General features: G+C 37.4%; 1 protein-coding gene across 1 annotated transcript in view; it reads right to left on the reverse strand.

Annotated features, from left to right (window-relative positions):
- The window catches only part of LOC117297697, a 26,387-nt gene continuing 6,891 nt past the window's right edge, over window positions 1–19,496 (reverse strand). The window contains exons 5-21 of the mRNA XM_033780843.1: window positions 16,396–16,518; window positions 15,010–15,144; window positions 13,800–14,114; window positions 13,369–13,503; window positions 12,541–12,672; window positions 10,941–11,087; window positions 10,304–10,606; window positions 9,350–9,658; window positions 7,606–7,899; window positions 7,305–7,445; window positions 6,448–6,606; window positions 5,643–5,746; window positions 4,431–4,644; window positions 2,993–3,101; window positions 2,357–2,509; window positions 1,041–1,288; window positions 1–38 (exon numbers count right to left, since the gene is read on the reverse strand). Coding sequence (XP_033636734.1) covers window positions 1–38; window positions 1,041–1,288; window positions 2,357–2,509; window positions 2,993–3,101; window positions 4,431–4,644; window positions 5,643–5,746; window positions 6,448–6,606; window positions 7,305–7,445; window positions 7,606–7,899; window positions 9,350–9,658; window positions 10,304–10,606; window positions 10,941–11,087; window positions 12,541–12,672; window positions 13,369–13,503; window positions 13,800–14,114; window positions 15,010–15,144; window positions 16,396–16,518 — 3,059 coding nt within the window. The remainder of the gene's footprint in view (window positions 39–1,040; window positions 1,289–2,356; window positions 2,510–2,992; window positions 3,102–4,430; window positions 4,645–5,642; window positions 5,747–6,447; window positions 6,607–7,304; window positions 7,446–7,605; window positions 7,900–9,349; window positions 9,659–10,303; window positions 10,607–10,940; window positions 11,088–12,540; window positions 12,673–13,368; window positions 13,504–13,799; window positions 14,115–15,009; window positions 15,145–16,395; window positions 16,519–19,496) is intronic.

Here is a 19,496-nt window from a genome sequence, read left to right on the forward strand (position 1 = left end):
TTATTGGTTGATTTTGAAGGATTGAGGCAGCAGGAATCCTGTTGAATGTTTTTTATTTAAACTTTGGTCACAATTCACAGGGACTTCTGCTCCGGCAATGCAAAGGTCTTGGGTTCGAATCCCGCCCCAGTGATTTGCATGTGGTTTGATCACAGAACTCAAGCAAGTACCGAATACACAATCCTTATTACACATCGGTGTAAGGGTTATAACGAACTATATTATTTATCCCGATGCAAAAAATCACATCTACAAAAATATTTGTCAGATTTACCAATTAAAAAGAAATTAAAGGCACTAGACACTATTGGTAATGACTCAAAACAATTGTTAGCATAAAAACTTACTTGGTAACAAGCAATGGCGAGCTATTTTAAAACATTGTGAGAAATGGCTCCCTCTGAAGTAACATAGTTTTTGAGAAAGAAGTAATTTCTCACTAAAATATTTGAATTGAATTCCAGATTTCAGCTGAGGTCTCGAGTTCAAGCATCTGAAAGCACACAGCTTGTGCGACAAGGGTGTTTTTTCTTTCATTACTCTTGCATAACTTCGAAGACCAACTGATTTCAAATTTTCACTGGATTGTTATTTTAAGAATATTTTAAGATAGACCGAGTCTTTGACATTTTACCAAAGGTGTCCTAGTGTCTTTAAAGGGTCTACACAATGTATGTAACTTTTGTAGGACAAAAAACACAATGTCCACAGATTAACATTAAACTTACACAGTTTGAATATAATGATAGTAGAAAGCTTCCCTGAAAATACTACGTGCTGAGGTGCTGTAGTTTTTGAGAAATGAGTAAAACAATCTCATGAAAATAATTTTCGTCTCATGAGACGAAAATTATTTTAATCATTTACAAACCTATTTTCATGACATTGTTTTACTCATTTCTCAAAAACTACAGCACCTCGGGAAGTAAGATTTGAAGGGGAGCACCTCGGGAAGTAAGATTTGAAGGGAAGCTTTCCACTATCATTATCTTCAAACCCTGTAAGTTTAATGTAAATCTGTGGACATTTTGAAAAGGTACCCAAATCCTTTAAACTGAATGTGTAGCAATGTGAGAAATAGGTGAACATCTTTACCGATCCGTTATCCAGCCTGACAAAAGCTCGCAAAAAAGCTGAATATCTTGTTTCTGGTTGAAGTGGTCCATTATCCCCCCTATGTAGACTTGGCGTAGCCCTTTTCTTCCTCTTTGATGAGCTGTCACCACTACTATCACCACAGAATGACCCCCTTGTTCCACCTATCTCTACAGTCGGAGGGAGTTCTTTCCTAAACACCAAATAGATGGCAAATGTTTTCAATTTAGGGACAGCTGTGTTTATGTAGATTTCATTTTCAGACCACCTCAACTGGTATAATAACAGTGTTGTAGCTACAATCCCGGCCAAATCTCGTTGGGCCCCCCTGCCCCCTTTCAATGTTGGTTCCATTTGCCGACTGTCTTCCGAATTCAGGCAACATTGAGCGGGGGGCGGGCAAATGTTTTTAATGTGAGTGTGAATGGGAAGTGCACAGGGAACTGTTGTTTCAGGAAAGGGTGGCCCAAGCATTTTGGCCGGGATTGTAGACCACTTTTTAGTGGTGGGCTCAAAACCCAATTGAGTCTATCAAGGGCTGACGGTTCAAAAAAAATTTACTCAAGTTTAGAAAAAAGAAGAAGTTTATACTAGAATTTGTTTCTTCTGTTTTTGTGTAAAATAAATGAAGTCAAAGAAATAAGCCTTCTCAAAACCTTAAAACAAGAAGAAAAAAATAATAATTTTGTGGACACTTGCACATGCCGCGTTAGGTATGAAATAAGGTGCATGCTGGTCTAGCTAGCGACAAGATCGCTAGCTAGACCAGATGAACCTTATTAAACAGTTAGCGCTTGTGCAACGGGTATTTGCAAAAATGTCTTTGTAGACACCAACCTTGTCAATGGGGAATGATATTTCTTTGGAAACGACATTGTGTATAACATCTATTATATCGTTGCGGTATCCACTGCAAAAACATAGGAAGCGAACTGCTTCTAGCTACCAGGAGATCTTGGTGGCCTAGTTTGTAAGACACTGCTCTAAAATTGCAAGGGTCCTGGGTGCAAACCCCACTCGAGTAACATGCCTGTGACTTGTTTTCCAAAGGACTTGGGAAAGTACCGAGTATACAGTGCAAGGGTATTAACAATAGTTTAAAAATGGAAATTACAACGAAAATTACGAGAACAATAGATAAAATCAAACAACAGAAATTAGACGACAGTCAGCAAAAGGCCACAAAAAAAATATTAAAAAAATAAAATAAAAATCCATATCCTTGATGAAAACTGAACATCTAGTATATTGTGAGCCTTACCCGTTTTTCACCACTGCGAGGTAAGGGCCCGCCTTTTCAATGGAGTCCTCATATGTCATTATGCTATCTGGAGGATACAGCTTATCGGGGTCTGCACCGGAGTGATTGAACGTAGCATCCTTTTCAATTCGAATAACTATAATGTCATAGCAGCTGAAACGCAACACAAAAGATAAGATACAACATAGTAAGATCTTAAATTGGGAAGGTAGTGCTTCCTGCTCTGCTGACCAGGCTTTGAACTGATGATACCCAAGCCTACATCCGTATGAACTGTAAAAGGGGTAACCCTGTTCCAGCCCTAGGAATAGTTGCAACAGCCTCTGAAAAAAAATAATTGTAGCCCACACCTTGAAGTGGCCATCAGGCCTTGTGTGTCTGGCCACTTGCATAAAAAAAGAGAAAAAAAAAAGGAAAAAAAAGAAACAACTTCTTTTATTTATTCATTTTTTCCCAGGACTACTGTTAACCTTATTTTCAGTGCCAAAGTCGCACATGTATGATCTTTTTCATGTATTCAAATAACACCATTATCAAACATTCACAAGATAGATTTTCAGAATCTGGAGCGGAGCCCCACGTCTAACAAAACCGTGCAAATAATACAGATGGATTTTAAGACACCTCATTGTTTACCTTATTGGACCATAAATTGAAGACGCATTCTCCAAGGCCATCACAAAAGTTTCGTCAGTAATTGTTTCTTCGAGCATAACACTCCTAGGCGTCGGAGGATCGGGAGGAGCTGTGGAAGAGGAGTGTTTTAAGAACTTACTTTAAAGACACTGGACACTATCGGTAAATGTCAAAGACCAGTGTTCTCACATGGTGTGTCTCAAAATATGCATAAAATAACAAACCTGTGAACATTTGAGCTAAATTGGTCATCTGAGTTGCGAGATAACTATGAAAGCAAAAAAACACCCTTGTCCCAAGTTGTGTGCTTTCAGATGCGTGATTTCGAGACCTCAAATTCTAAACTTGAGTTCTCGAAATCAAATAAGTGGAAATTCTCTTCTTTCTCGAAAACTACGTCACTTCAGAGGGAGCCGTTTCTCACAATGTTTTATACTTTCAACCTCTCCCCATTACTCGTAACCAAGTGAGGTTTTATGCTGATAATTAATTTGAGTAATTACCAATAGTGTCCACTGCCTGTAAAGGAGTTGGGTACATAAAGCAAAACATAATGTCCACAGATTTACTTTAAACTTACTCAGTTTGAAGATAAAGATGGTAAATAGCTTCCCTTAAAATATTTGAGATCTTTGATTTTGAGACCAACTTATGAAGCCCCTTATAAGATCAGGGGTGAGAGTCATTCCTCATGAAAAAAATCTGAAATTGGGACACAAATTCCAAGGTTTGATGGAATGATGCCATTTCCATCTTTTAATAAACCAAGGAGTTATTATAGATTTAAAGCAATCGCACAACATCGGCAAACAGTATTGTCCAAAGGCCCACACTTCATGTATCACAACTTACATGTATATATAAAATACCAAACCTGTGAAAATTTAGGCTCAATCGGTCATCGGAGTAAGGAGAAAATAACGGGAAAACCCACCCTTACTTCCGCACGTTTCGCCGTGTAATGACATGTGAATAAATCTGTTATTCACGATATCGAGAATTGATAATTGTTTTAATGTTTCCTAAAAAAGTAAAGCATTTCATGGAATAATATTTCAAGGGAAGTCTTTCACCATTACCTTCTGTAAACCCTGTAAGTTATTTGTAAATCTGTGAACTTTTAACTATTTGTAAATCTGTGAACTTTTAATTTTTGTTCAGAACGTGTCCATAAGAAGCTTTTGGGGACAGTGTCCACAGCGTGAGGGGAGTAGACAAAAGGTGGAAAATATACAGCCTGATTTTCTTCACTAGGCCGACATAAAAAGTCTGAATTCAGATAAAAGACTGACAACTCTCATCCCTGAAGGGTTTACAAGGTGCTGTGGCAAATTCAGCAGCAATACATAAACCCTTCTTTCTAAAACACAACTTGTTGTACAAAATGAAGAGTAAAACTAGACAATAACCTTTGGTAATGTTTTCCTATTTGATTTACCTGAAGGTGGAGAATCACATGTGGCGACGGTCGTTTCACTTAGGGGTCCCCTTCCAACGGTTGTTGAAGCGGTGATTGCAAACCTGTACCGAGCGTACGCCTGAAGATCGATTTTTTCAACAGAGTAAGACCGTTGATCTCCTAAAACTTCAACTGTATCAGTCTTACTCAAGTCTGGATCCAGACCATCATAGAAGTGCGCAAGTCGAGAAATCTGTCAAGAAAAAAGTAAAACATGAATACAATTATTTAGAGAGACATTATCACCATCTCATCCTATTTTGTGTGTTTTTGATTATTTTAAATTCAAAATGCAATTTGGTGGAAATTTGCCGAGTGTTTTCAAATAAACCACGAACCAACCATATCTAGAAAAATAACCAAAACTGACGATAAGTTTGGCGTGTGTCGCAATCGACAATGTGAGACTGGGACTAAACTGAGCAATCCAGTGCAACAGTTTCCCAAGTCAGGCATTGAATTTCGTTCTTGACAGGGCCCAGCAAGTTTCCCCTGGTAAAGGGCACTTCTATGAATTGAGTGAGGGGAAAAAAAAAAAAAATTGTATCGGAACTTTGTCAAAAAGGCACCAGAGCAAAAGCACAGGGCACCACGGCAATGGGAGACTTTCTGGGACGATAGAGGGCAGCAGACTTACCGGGTAAATCCATTGTTCTCAGAATTATGCGCATGTTCAGAACTACGTAAACAATGGAAATTTACCCGGTATGTCTGCTGCCACCTAGCGTTGGAAAGTCTCCTATTGATGTGGGTGCAGTGGGTTATTTTAAGGCCTGCCAGGTGGCAACCGGGTTGGTGGAAGCAGCCTGGTGTGGCGCTTTAGGTTGCCTTAAAGGACATCCTTAAAGGGCAGCTTAAAGAGCATGGGGCATCAGTCAGTTCCCGTTGAAGATGTCCTTGTGCAGGCGACCATCATATAATAATGCTATAGTAAGTGTCCATCTAAAATTGCAGTCCAGTGAGACTAGACAGGGCAAGATGTCCATACTTAGCGGATAGAGCAACCAAAATGAAAGATCATAAAGTTTGAGATTCGCAGAATATACATACAAGAAAAATAAAAAATTTGATTCTCAGTTCTATAGTTTGCGATTCTACCAAAACCAATTCCAAGACAAGATTTTCTGTTGTCAAGCTGATAAATACTTGTTTTTTGATGACAATAATCTATAGCAGACAATAATACCTTACCTTGTATGTCAAGATGATGCCATTCTCCCTTTGAGGTCGATCCCAAGTGACGACACACGTCTTGCCCGTGTTGTTCAATTCAACATTGAGTGGAGATGTTGGTGCTTGAAAAAAATAAAATAAAGCAATCAGCTTGTTGTAAACATGAATGCCAGACGACAATAATCGGCATTGTAAAAACTCTAAAAAACGATTCTCCCAACCTGGTACTTTGACGATTCCTGGTGTTCCTTCATCTACATGTATGCCTTTCCTGAGTTATTTTTTCGGAGACTATCTTCTTCCGTCATCAGGCCACAAACGCCAGGTTGTGGCTTCATTTATTCTCCAAAACTTTAATTTAATTCAGATATGGTTCTACTATTCTCACACCCCTACATTTATTATTATTATTATTATTATTCATGGTTTATTAAAAACATTTAAATTAGTTGCCATAGGCAAAATTACATTGAATTTACAAAATTTACATATAAAACATTAAAATTACAGACATATCAAAATTAGGTTTGACATTAAAACAACGGCGCATAAAAAGTACGCAGGAATTCAACTAGGCGAGATGAGCAGAAAAATATTACTGCAAAAACGAAAACAAACAAAAACAAAACAAAATTAATTACACCAAATTTTCATTAAGGAGTTTGGTCATGTAAGGGATTGCACTATTAGCATGTCGCTTGGTATGTACATTAGGAGTTGTAAACAAATGTGAGTTACGTAGTTACATACAAGTGTCATGTTTTTTCTCTTCTGTTTCACCCTTTTAGTTTTATATCCTTGATTTTCCTGAGTTAATACTTACTGGATTCAGCCGTTTCCCCGGTAATTGTCATAGAATCTTCTCCCATCAGCGGAACTAAATCTTCCTCGTTGAATGCAGTTACAAAAAGGGTGTAATTTGTGAAGGGATTCAGTCCAGTCACCAGCAGGGAGAGAGGCGCTGGATTACCAGGACCTGAAGCTACAGATTCAGTTTGAAGGGAAAAAAACATTTACTAAGCACACTGCGAGCTCACACAGAGTATTCAAGAAACTTGACATAATTAACCGCCTGATTATTTCTCTACAAACCAAGGTATATTTTCATAGAGCTACTTTAAATGTACTGGACACTATTGGTAATTGTCAAAGACCAGTATTCTCACTTGGTGTATCCAAACATGCATAAAATAACAAACCTGTGAACATTTGGGATCAATTGGTCATCGAAGTTGCGAGAGAATAGTGGGAGAAAAAAACAGCCTTGTCGCACAAGTTGTGTGCTTTCAGATGCCTTGAATTTGAGAAGACCTCAGCTGAATTCAATTACAATATTTTAGTGAGAAATGATTTCTTTCTCAAAAACTATGTTACATCCGAGGGAGCAGTTTCTCACAATGTTTTATACTATCAACAGCTCTCAATTGCTGAAGTTTTTATGCTAACAATTATTTTGAGTAGTTACCAGTAGTGTCCAGTGCCTTTAAGCAACAAATATTGCTAAACAGTTTTCTGCTTAGGAAAAAAAGCAGGATACCAGTCACAATTGGTACACGTGAAATGGTATTTTGGCTGGTAACTTTAATTCAGTAAGCATATTTTGTTTGTGCTTAAGCAGCTCTTTGAAATCAGGCCCTGATCGTGATCGGAACACAAGTCCAGCAAGGAGTCATGACTTACTATTGTAGGTTTGTGATGAGCCTTCAACTGTTACACGATACGATGCTATAGTTCCTCTCTTCATTTCAGGTTCTTCCCATGCTACAGTAAGGCTCTCAGAAGTAGCTTCGGTTACTTTTGGGTTTCGAGGCGCACTTGGGGCTATACACAAAACGGAAACAAAAACGGGTTAATGAAAATGTTTATTGAATTGTACTTCAGATTGTTTACTTCTTCTGTTTAACCCTGTGGAATGTAGCGGTAACTCCCAATCACAATATTAATTTTGCTTTGAAAATGATTATACTGTGTGTGTTCTTACCAGCTTGCTTGGTTGTGACTGAGGTGACAAGTATAGAAGGTATACCATTTCCAACTCTGTTCCTACAAGTAACTTGTATTGAGTATAAAGTGAAGGCTTCCAATCCAGTTACTTGATGCGACTCGGACTGTTGGGAAGGACGTGGTGTAGATTCCATCCATATGCCACTTTGATCTACTCTATACTCCACTTTACATGTGAATGGTAGATTACCATCATATGTTACTATCCAAGTCACATCAATTGCCTCGGAGCTCACTGGAGTGGCAGCCACGGGGCCTACCTCTGGAACCTCTGTAAAGCACAAAATGGGAGTGACAGAACAAAAATAAATATTCCTGAACTGCATTTTTTTTTTAGTTTACCATGAGAAGGAACATCAGGATGTTTGACTTTGAGGTCCATAATTTCATTGTGATACTGCAAACCTGTTATCAAAGATACTAGATACCGTTCTATTTCAGTAAAAGAAAGCAATGATTTTATCTCAAGATCATGGTTTAAGTATTGTTTTAAGCTTTGCATGGTGTGGGGAAATAAGAAGGAACTATAAATACATAGTAAACTTGCGGGTACAACCAAGTGTAAATCTCTTATGAGTGAGTGTTGGCTCTGAAAAGAGCCGGTTTGGTCTCAACGTTTTGAACAGTATACTCTGCTCGTCTTCAGGCTTGTCTTCAGGTTCTCCTGAAGACAAGCAGAGTACACTGTTCGAAAAGTCGAGACCAAACCCGCGCTTTTCATAGCCAACTCTCACTCATAAGAGATTTATATACATGGTTGTGCCCGCAAGTTTACTAATTATTTATACATGTTTGTAGCTCCTTCTTAGTTATGGTCATAGAGCTATATTTATTGACTAGAGCGCTAACTTGCTCTGCGTTTTGAAGCCACCCTGGGCGCAGACATGTTTGATGTGTTGCGTGACTACAGAACGATTTTAAATTTTAAGAGAACACACATTGCCACGATTTTTTTACATTCGGCGTATGCGCTAACGTATGCGACTACCCATTCGCGTACGTCCGTGCTACGAAAACCGTAAGTTCGACTTGATTGATGTACTAGAAAAAGTATATGCGCCTTTTAAACATTACGCACATGACGCTCGCAGTTTGTATGCTGGACAGCAGATCGTGCGTTCACATTTGCTGCATTCTTTGGTTCGATGACACATAGAAAAGAACAAACCCACTATCATGCAAATAGCCGTACAATTGCCCTTGCTGTACAAAATATCAAGCCTTTGTATTGGTTTGGACATAAACATGGATGCGCCCACACGGCTTCAAAACCTTAGTGCGTTTATAACGGGGTGTTAGCGCTCTAGTCAATATGTATAGCTCTATGGTTATGGTTTAGTTCTGAATATTTGTAAATGTTAACAAATACACTTAACCACATGTCTATAATTCGTTCAGTCTTAAAGTCGTACAAGTTTTATCCATTTCATGTATTTCAAAAGCTTCATTATCGTACATGTACATGTGAAAACACCGAGGCGGATATGGTGTAAGTAGACAGGGTGTTCAGCATAAACTTTCACTTTTATTATAGCTTTCTCAAAAATTGTGCCTTTAAGTTAGCATTATCTTGATAAAACCAATCTATGATACCCATCTTTATTGGTCATACCACACAACTTCCTATTAGTAAGATTGGTCATCAATATTAATGTATTGTCAATCAATCAATTCAATTCATGCATGTACATATAATAAAATTTGATCAATAGCTCTCTTACCTATGACGACAACTTCTGCAAACTTTTTGTCCACTTCATCTGTTAAATCATTTCGAGTCTCACACGTGTAATTTCCACCGTCATCTCTGCTAAGATTCATCACAGATAAAGAACTGGTCAGTCGCCCCTGGTCGAAGTCAGTTGAGCTTGAAACTGTGTATTTCATATCATCGTTTACGATCACCACTGATTCAGGATCATACCAGGTGATATTTGGAGCAGGATCTGCATACACTATGCAGTCAACTGAGACAGTTGCCATCAATTTACCTTCGACTTTTTCAGTTACCGAAATGATTCGTCCAGGTGCTAGAAAAGATTAAAAAGAAAACTTTGATAATTCATAATCAGTGGACAGCCATTCTGGGTAGAGATTTGTCATACTTTGAGTATTATTGTGCAGTTTTAATCAATTTGAGGCCAACACTGTACTTAAATTTGTTTATCTTCCAGTTTGCGCTAATCCACCAATCAGAAGCTCAAATTGGAGGGTGGTATAAAAAGCTATAACCTACTCCCAGTTTTTATATTGCACACTGCGTATTGTGATTGTCAAGGCCCCATGCTCGTCATACGGACAGTGCAAACCTAACATTGTAAACTTTGCGTGTGCATGCTGTCCGTTGCACGATACACGTGAAACTGGAAGCCCGGGGTATGGAGCAATATACCCTGTTATACCAGAAAACAAAAAATGTTTAGGGGCCGGTTTATGACAGCGAGGGAAAATGATTGGTAACAACACATTCATCAGTGATTTTATGCTGGCTGTGCGAATATCAGTTGATCTTTAACACCACAAAAGACGAAAGTTCTGTGACATGGGACATTGGTTTCTACGCCGCGTGAAAGGTCCTGTTTGAATTTGACCAACAACCTTGGCCAAGACAACTAACTGTTGCCGAGACCGAGGACCCTAGTTTAACTTTGTCGAGTTAAAAATGTTTGACTTACCAAGAACATCCAAGGTGACATCTCCGTCTTTTGTCGAAGGTACTTCATTAATCCTGGCTGTAGCTGTGCATCTATATGTACCACTGTCTGCCAGAGAGATGTCATTTAGAGTCCGTATATATCTGCCTTCAGAGGGTTTGCTAAATGTTGTGTCCGGTATCTCTGTACCATTTTGGAAAGTTATGTTAACTGACTCAAGATCCCTTGAATGGAGGTTGACGGAACAAACTAATGTTACAGTGTCTACTCCTTTTGTGTCCAGGACGGGATATGGATCCGGTGTCAATGTAACAGTAAGATCACCTGTTCCATACAAACAAAGTAATCACAATAATATGATTAATATAAGACTGGTATTAATTGCACTGCACGTATGCTGGGGTCAACTTGTATGACCTGCATAATAATTTTTACAGAAAATATGGGAAAAAAAGAGGATTATCTAAACATTAAATCTTCACTAAATGGCAGCATTTCTCTAAAAACAAAATGCAGTATGAATAAAAAAAAAATTCACCCAGATATCCTAACCTTTGGGAAACCAAACATTACTAATAAATTATTAACAAAAAATGATGCTTCAAATATTTGTTAGAGATACATTTTATTGTAACAAATCACATAATGAATAACTTACGTTTATCACAAGCTTTTCCTGGAAATTCTTGATTACAGGTGCATGTACCGTCAACGTTGTTACACATGACATCATTTAGTGCAGGTACTGGTTCTACACACGTACAAACCTCAATACATCCTAATCCATAGTAACCCTGATTGCAGACTGGGAAAGTTACAAACACATAAGTAGTTAATCTTTTAAACCAGAGCTATGTAGTAACTATAGGGAGCTAAGTAATGATTCCAGACGTGCTACCGTCTGAAGCCGTCTAGGCCCAGATGTTCATGGTGTTATGCAAGATTGAGGAACGATCTCATTTCAGAGAACTTTTTATGCAGAAACTAAAATAGGCTTCAATTTGTGTGCACACATTAAAACTGATGCCCGCACGATTGGGTTAGCATTTAAATTACACACATTTCCTTATTACAAAGAACTGAATTTCTTGTCAGGTTGATTCTATACCACACTGGGGAAGGTGCTCCAACATTATTACCCCCGGTCACTAATGGGCCAATTATTTCATTCCTTAAAGCCATTATACACTTTCGGTAATCAGTATTGTCCAAGTCCCACACTTCGTGTGTCACAACTTATATATAAAATAACAAACCTGTGAAAATTTAGGCTCAATCGGTCATCGGAGTCGGGAGAAAATAACGGGAAAACCCACTCCTGTTTTCGCGCGTTTCGCCGTGTCATGACATGTGCTATTAATAAAACCGTAATTCTCGCTATCGAGAATTGATATTGTTTTAATGTTTTCTCAAAAAGTAAAGCATTTCATAGAACAATATTTCAAGAGAAGTCTTTCACAATTACCTTCTGTAAACCCTGTAAATTATTTGTAAATATGTGATTTTTTTTTTCTGTACCGAAAATGTATAATGGCTTTAAACCATGTCAGCTTCATTCGGAGTAACAGCCTGTGTTGGCAATATGAAGCGCACCAAACTAAAATCAATCACAAGAACAATCTCTGGCCTCCTCATTAGTAAACATTCAGTGTAGCTAACAGGCCTGCATGCTTCGTTTTTGAAAGGGCAAGGGCACCAATGCATTTTATCCATGGTAAAAAGGGGCACCCTAATTGTGAATTTCTACTGTAGCATCTCAAGTGCACCAAGGCAATGACCAGGGGGCATGGAGGCAATCGCCTTCATTGCCTCCATGAAGTATCAGGCCTGAGCTCAATATCAATCGCAATAATGCAAAGCCCACAGTTCAAATAGCGTATTCTGGTTGCACAGAGAGAGTTTTAAACTCCATGCACACCATGGTTTCTGAATGAATTGCATTTATTTCTTGTGTTCAGAGTAAAATCTTAGACAGTCATCCTACAAACATTGTACTCCTTATTACTTTCAAACAGCCAGTTTTTCGATTGAGTAGCTACCCTTTTAAAAAGTTTTGCTCCTTTGTGTTTTGTTATAGTTTTTAACTGTACAAGTATGCATTTTTATATCATGTCAAGGGCCTTGAGGCCTTGCATAAGGCGATACCCTTTGATTATTATTACCTTATATTAAACTGAACATAAACATGAGGCCAGAGCTGCGAATGCTAATGCCTACATGCAAGGGTTATTATCAATAAAGACAAGAATACTGAATACCTCGACATGCAACATTTCCAGTTCCAGAGTAGCCAGGTTTACATGTACAGTAAAAACTGCCAGCTGTATTGGTACAGTCAGCATTCGTGACACAGTCGTCCATCAATGTAGCATCCGTACATTCATCAATATCTGTCAATGATAATCATACACTTTAAATTAACAGACTATAGACAATAGTTAATCAGTCATAATATGTATCAGACAGATTCGCTTGAATCAAATTCAACTCTTAATTTGTGATAGTCTGATTAGTAACATAATGAAAGAACAATAGCAGTAAGTATGGAGGCAGGGACCCGACAAAGTGTGGTTTGAAGCGGGTCATGTAGTCTGGTAATACACTCTTATTGAAAACTCAAATTAATACTAGTGAGTATGGTAACCATAGAGGGCACATTTTGTTAAGTTGGACTGAACATCTTACGTCACTTAGCCTGAACATCTGACGTCACACAAAAAGGCTCCAGAATAACGCCAGATACTTGCATGATCGGACGTTCGGATCTTCACAAATGTACCTCGATAGCGCATTAATTTCACATAGAGATTCAGTCAGTTCATGTATGTAGTACATAGTGAATAAATCAACACTATATGTCGTACCTCACATTGTGCTTGCTTATTGCTGCATGCAGAGGGTCAAAAGTGCAAGCTGACACTTCGTCATCTCGAACCAATCAAAACACAGATAAGGAAAGCTTGCGTCACAGCATGTTTATCCAATGAAATCATTGTATCCAATGAAACCATCCATTGTATCCAATGAAATCATTGTATCCAATGAAATCATTGTGTCTGTAAGACCAGTGTCTGTCTTGGACTAACCTTCACAAGTGCTCCCATCAGCAGAATACCTGTAGCCATCATTACACACACAGTTGTATCCTCCCTCCATATCCTCATTAACACAGTTGGCATTGACATCACATTGAAACATGTTTGTTGCACACTCATCCAGATCTGCAATGTTATTGATGTTATGGTAAGAGAATGAATATGGAAATAGTAACATTGTAATACATATTTTTTATTCTCAATGTTACAAAAGAGTAGAACATGTAAATAATATAAGTTATCACACAAGCGCGAGTGGAATACGGAAAAATATAGCGATTCTGCGTCCCATATCCAACGAGGCCGAAGGAGGATTGGAGGATTAGCGCGCACTTGAAGATAAAGTCAAATGTTAATGTGAAACAAGGTTGGAACAAGTGACATAGAATCTTCCTACACTGTCATCATTCCTATTGACTCACCTACAACGGATAGACTGTAAACACTTGTTTTATCTTCAATGGAATCAGATGGTCGAGGAAGGATTTTGATGACACAGGTGTAGTCACCGCTATCTCCTGGATGTACATCCATAACTGTCTCTCTATAGACATGTTGATTGGAATCAAGTGTGGTTGGGAATTCATTCCTATCTGGGTATCTTATTAGAACAGGGCCAACCAGGTCTGCTGGTAATACATTCACAGTGCAGATGAGTTCCACATCATCGATGGCTTGAGTGTCAAGAACAGGTCCAGTCATACCATCAGCTCGTGTCAATGACATCTGAAAGTCAACTGGAAAGCAATCATGATTAAAGTATCATTATTGAATTTATCATTTAATATTTTATTCTAATAATAACAATAATAACAAGTTCTTATTTTACAATAACGTATCAATGTCCTTTGCATTAGTGCCCTGGTCATTAGTTTTAAAAGTTGCATCCTCCAATCAAAATGACAAAGATCTACCTGGATGTTGTATAAAACAAAAAATGAATGTTTTTCATTCGTAACAATGAGAATATTTTCATTCGTTGATTTGAACATTCCATCGTTCAACTCATGAAAATATTCACACCATTGCACTCATACACAATCATTATTTTTATACTGGCATTATAATTGAGTAATTTCTTTATTTAATTGCACTTGTTTACTACAAGGCAACACGTTATAAATATCCCCTCCCCACCCAAAAACATACCCAAACTGGTTTATTGTATCCGTAAGTGTTCTGTGCAGTTTACATCATTTGGTGTAACGAGTGTCAAATAGCATAATTGCATTGTCAAAGAAAGCTTGGTTGAATTCATGTCCAGATAAAATGCTATTGAGGAGGAGAGTGATGGACACACGGATCAGTGGAGAAAATAAACTTCAAATCAATCCAGCGGCCAATTTCATAGAGCTGCTTAAGCAAAGAAAATAGCTCGCTTATTTCTCACATGTTACTGGCAAAAATGTCATGCCATATACATTGCTTGTGACTGGTGTTTAGCTGTTGTTTACTTAGCATAACAATTGAGTGGAGTCTTAATCGGTAATCTGATTTTACTAAGCAAGGATTTTTTTGCTTAAGCTAGAATTTGTGCTTAAGCAGCTCTATGAAATTGGGCCCTGGAGTCTCCAAATTCTTCAATTTGACCCATAGAGTCTAAGTGTGTTACAAACAAACCTAGATATTTACCTTTGTCACATACAGCGTCATCAAAACCAGGTATAGGATTACATGTACATTGACCAGTCACTTTGTTACATGTACCACGTGATACACAGGAACATTCTGAGGCACAATTCAGTCCATATTTCCCGTCATCACATTCTAGAAGAAGTCAACAAAATTCAATAAAATTTAAATCTGTAAGTCATACTAAATTAAAGGTAATTTGTGACCCGCTCTGTGAAAATGAGTCAGATGTAGGCAATTTCAGGAATTGAGTTGTATGCATGGCTGGAAAGAACACATCAGCAGCAGTAATTTGGTAATGTGTCTAAGCTTTGGGGTGTATCGCGTTGCTGAGTTACTCTCATTTGAAATTAGCCACTAAACAATAAAATAAAAAAACGAATTACAAGTAAAATGATATTTTAACCTACCATTGTGTGCAAAAGTATACAAATTAGACATAAGTATGATCATTTTTTTTTTTTTTTAAATTCATTTTCCACATTAAACTGTCCATAACTTAATATTGCATTGGGCGACATGCGACTCATTTTCACAGAGTGGGTCACATTTTGTGTTATTATGCCTGAAGGCAAGAAATATTAGAAGGTTTAAAACAGGCATTCAATCACGACTGAATACAATTATACAAACATTTGCTATTTGTATCCCTTTCTCATCTGCCTAGTTCTTTTCAAAGTTGTTGGTGTATGTATGTGGTTTTTTTTTCCTTCTTCTTTTAAGTTGAACTGTATGGATTTCAATGCTGTTTTTTTATCCACAATGTGTCCCTTTGATTACATCTATTTTTGCGAAGTCTCATTCTTGTTGGTTAAGTGCTGGTTGATTGTTTGTTGTTTTGATTGTTTGTAATACTTGCTCATCACCTATTGTGTGTTTAAACCGTTTAACCTTTTAGCTCTTTTTAAAGAAATGTTTAATACTGTACATGTTCTAGTGCAATTCAACCATATCCGTTGTCGTACTGTTCATTCCTTTGTAATGTTTTTATGAAATAAACCTATAAATATATTGACCGTAATTGAACATAAGTGGTATTCATTGACAGTCGACTCATCTACGAACGTCATGGCAAAAATAATATGAATATGTATTGCCGAATAGTCAAACAGGTGCAATAGGAGTAAGCTACATTCCTCACTGAGAGATGGTCACTGTAATGCACATAAAATAACACAGAGTAGCGTGTGTGGTGAGGATGAGAAAATCACACAGGAAAGCTGGTCTTGGGTTTGAGTCCCACTGCGTCGCATGACAAGAAGCATCACCACCATTAATCTCTTTTGCAGCCTTTCAAACTCTATACATCTTTATACATCCTCTTGTAATTATTAATTTACAAAGTACATCTAGGTTAATTAAGTTAAGAGGTGAAATAAACTCTACCTGTACATGTGTCTCCATCTCCAGTGTAGCCAGCTCTACATGTGCACGTATGGCTGCCTGGTGTGTTGGCGCAGTCAGCATTCATGTCACAGTCACTTGGACCATCTTCACATTCGTTATAATCTATTAAAAATTAAAAACATAATAATTTGCTCTCTGCCTATCTCAAATTAATACTCTTTGACAGCTTTTTATCTAAATGTCACCCTCGAAGTAATAGTGTTTGGATTAAAAAAGACTCATCGGTGTGTTAAAACAAAATTTTGAAATGTTAACAAGTTCAATGTTTTTTAGTTGTTAGAATTAATAAACAAGTAGTAAAAAAGTCCTCCAGGTCATGAAAACATGTATGTTTTTCATGGTTTAGTGTTGTTATTTAGCTATGTTTTTCTTTCTGAAGGGACATCTTCGAGCAAGTCCGACTGGCACATTTAGTTGACCTGTCATTGTCGATTGACCAGCACACATATGCCCAGTTCTGCATACATGTATATCTGTATATGTACTCGAATGACTCGTTTGGAAGCCTAGTCAACCATCAGTACCATGGTATTCAACACTTACGCCTTTTTGCTACATGTATAGTGTCACTGGTTCCCTTCTGTGCTTTACACATATTATCATGGAAAAGGCTATCGGGACCAAGGACGAAACTGTGGCCCAGAGGCTGGTTCCAAATGAACGACCAGAGTAGTAATGCTTGACTAGCCTGGGTTCGAGTCAAAGTAGTCAACCTTTATACATTTATGAATATTCTTTGTCATCCAGGTTATATAATATTGATATTGTTAGAATCGAAACAACTTTACTTACTGTTTATTTGTTACAACAGTTTCCCTTTTGCCGCCACAAGATCAGTTGGCCTGATGATGTGTTCAGGATAGGATGTGAAACTGTCGTCACAAACAAATAGTAAGTCCAGTTGTCTCGATTATAACCATATCAATATAGGTCAGGAAACTTGAACTTCTTCTCTTAAAGGCAGTGGACACTTTTGGTAATTGTCAAAGACTAGCCTTCACAGTTGGTGTTTCTCAACATATGCATAAAATAACAAACCTGTGAAAATTTGAGCTCAATCGGTCATCGCACTTGCGAGATAAGAATGAAAGAAAAAACACCCTTGTCACACGAAGTTGTGCGGTTTAGATGGTTGATTTCGAGACCTCAAGTTCTAAACCTGAAGTCGTGAAATCAAATCAGTGGAAAATTACTTCTTTCTCGAAAACTATGGCACTTCAGAGGGAGGTGTTCTCACAACGTTTGATACCATCAACCTCTCCCCATTACTCGTCATCAAGAAAGGTTTTATGCCAATAATTATTTTGAGTAATTACCAATAGTGTCCACTGCCTTTAAAGCCATTATACACTTTCGGTACAGAAAAAAAAAAAAAAAAGTTCACAGATTTACAAATTATTTACAGGGTTTACAGAAGGTAATGGTGAAAGACTTCTCTCGAAATATTATTCCATGAAATGCTTTACTTTTTGAGAAAACATTAAAACAATATAAATTCTTGATAGTGAGAATTACGGATTTATTTTAAACACATGTCATGACACGGTGAAACGTGCGGAAACACAAGTGGGTTTTCTCGTTATTTTCTCCCGAATCCGATGACCGATTGAGCCTAAATTTTCACAAGTTTTTATTTTATATATAAGTTGTGATACACGAAGTGTGGAACTTGGACAATACTGTTTACCGATAGTGTATAATGGTTTTAAAATGAGTATAAAGACAGTGGAGTGCTTCATTTGGAAATGTTGCTGTGGAAGTCGACTGTTTGATGGAATCCTTTCAAACATTGAATAATACTTTCTCCTTTTAACAACATGAGTAACAGTAGTATAAAATGTTCCAATAAAACAGTCTCTTTTTGTCAACTGGAGACATTCCTGTTAAAACAAAATTGTTAATCTTCCAAAAAAACAGACAAACTATTCCAAAGTGAGCCAAGTTAGAAAAGCAGATAATCAAAGACCAAATCAGGCTGGTCCTTTCTCACTGTCATCAACAAAAAACAAAATTAGTATTGATTACAATTGAAAGATGTAAATTAGGTTGAAATTATTACTAACTGAATTAAAAGTCAATTATTTAAAGTTTGTTATCAACCTAAACAAATTAAAATGTTAATTACAGCACTGGAAACAAACAATTTGGTAATAATCAGGTTTTCATATCCGTTAAGTTTGTTAGTAATGTTTCTGATAATATTGACGTAAGGTAGACGTGAAGATGATTATGATCACGATGATTTTCGACTCTAAGTATGATGACGATGATAATGGTGAACATGAATATGATTATGATTATGAATTCATGGATGATGAATAATGATGGTGATGAATTATCAGCAAAACATGGGTTCAACTACGGGGCGTGTGTTGAAGATCCTCATTAAGAAAGTGTTGGAATTTTCAGAAATTCCATTTATTTTTGCAAGTTCGTTTATGCTGTGATGACAAAGTTAGTCCCTGTTTAGACGTTGCTTCAAGTTGTCGGTTTACAAAGTAACGCAAATTTCCCAAAACGGAACAGGTTCAACATTAACGGCATTGGAGGATTACACTTTATAAACAAAATAGGTAAGCGGCGTCTAAAGTGCATCTATGACAACGATTGTTGTTAAGGGTGTTGCTAGAACGTTCCAATCTTCAACGCATGATGACGTCAGAAACAGCCGTAGCCGACAATTCTGGAATATTTTTCAGGTACATGGTATGCCACAAAACATCAAGCTTACTGATTATAGCTGTTTAAGGCAGTGGACACTGTGGACACAGTGGTAACAACTCAAAATAACTTTCATCATAAAACCTTTCTTGGTAACAAGTATTGGGGAGAGGTTGATAGTATAAAACATTGTGAGAAACATCTCCCTCTGAAGTGACGTAGTTTTTGAGAAAGATTTAATTTCCCACAAATTTGATTTCGAAACCTAAAGTTTAGAATTTGAGGTCTCGAAATCAATCATCTGAAAGCACACAACTTCGTGTGACAAGGGTGTTTTTTATGCATATGTTGAAATACACGAAGTGAGAAGACTGATCTTTGACAATTACTAATAGTGTCCAGTGTCTTTAAGTGTCACT

The sequence above is a fragment of the Asterias rubens genome, chromosome 12, assembly GCF_902459465.1.
Source record: "Asterias rubens chromosome 12, eAstRub1.3, whole genome shotgun sequence".
Classification (NCBI taxonomy): Eukaryota; Metazoa; Echinodermata; class Asteroidea; order Forcipulatida; family Asteriidae; genus Asterias; species Asterias rubens.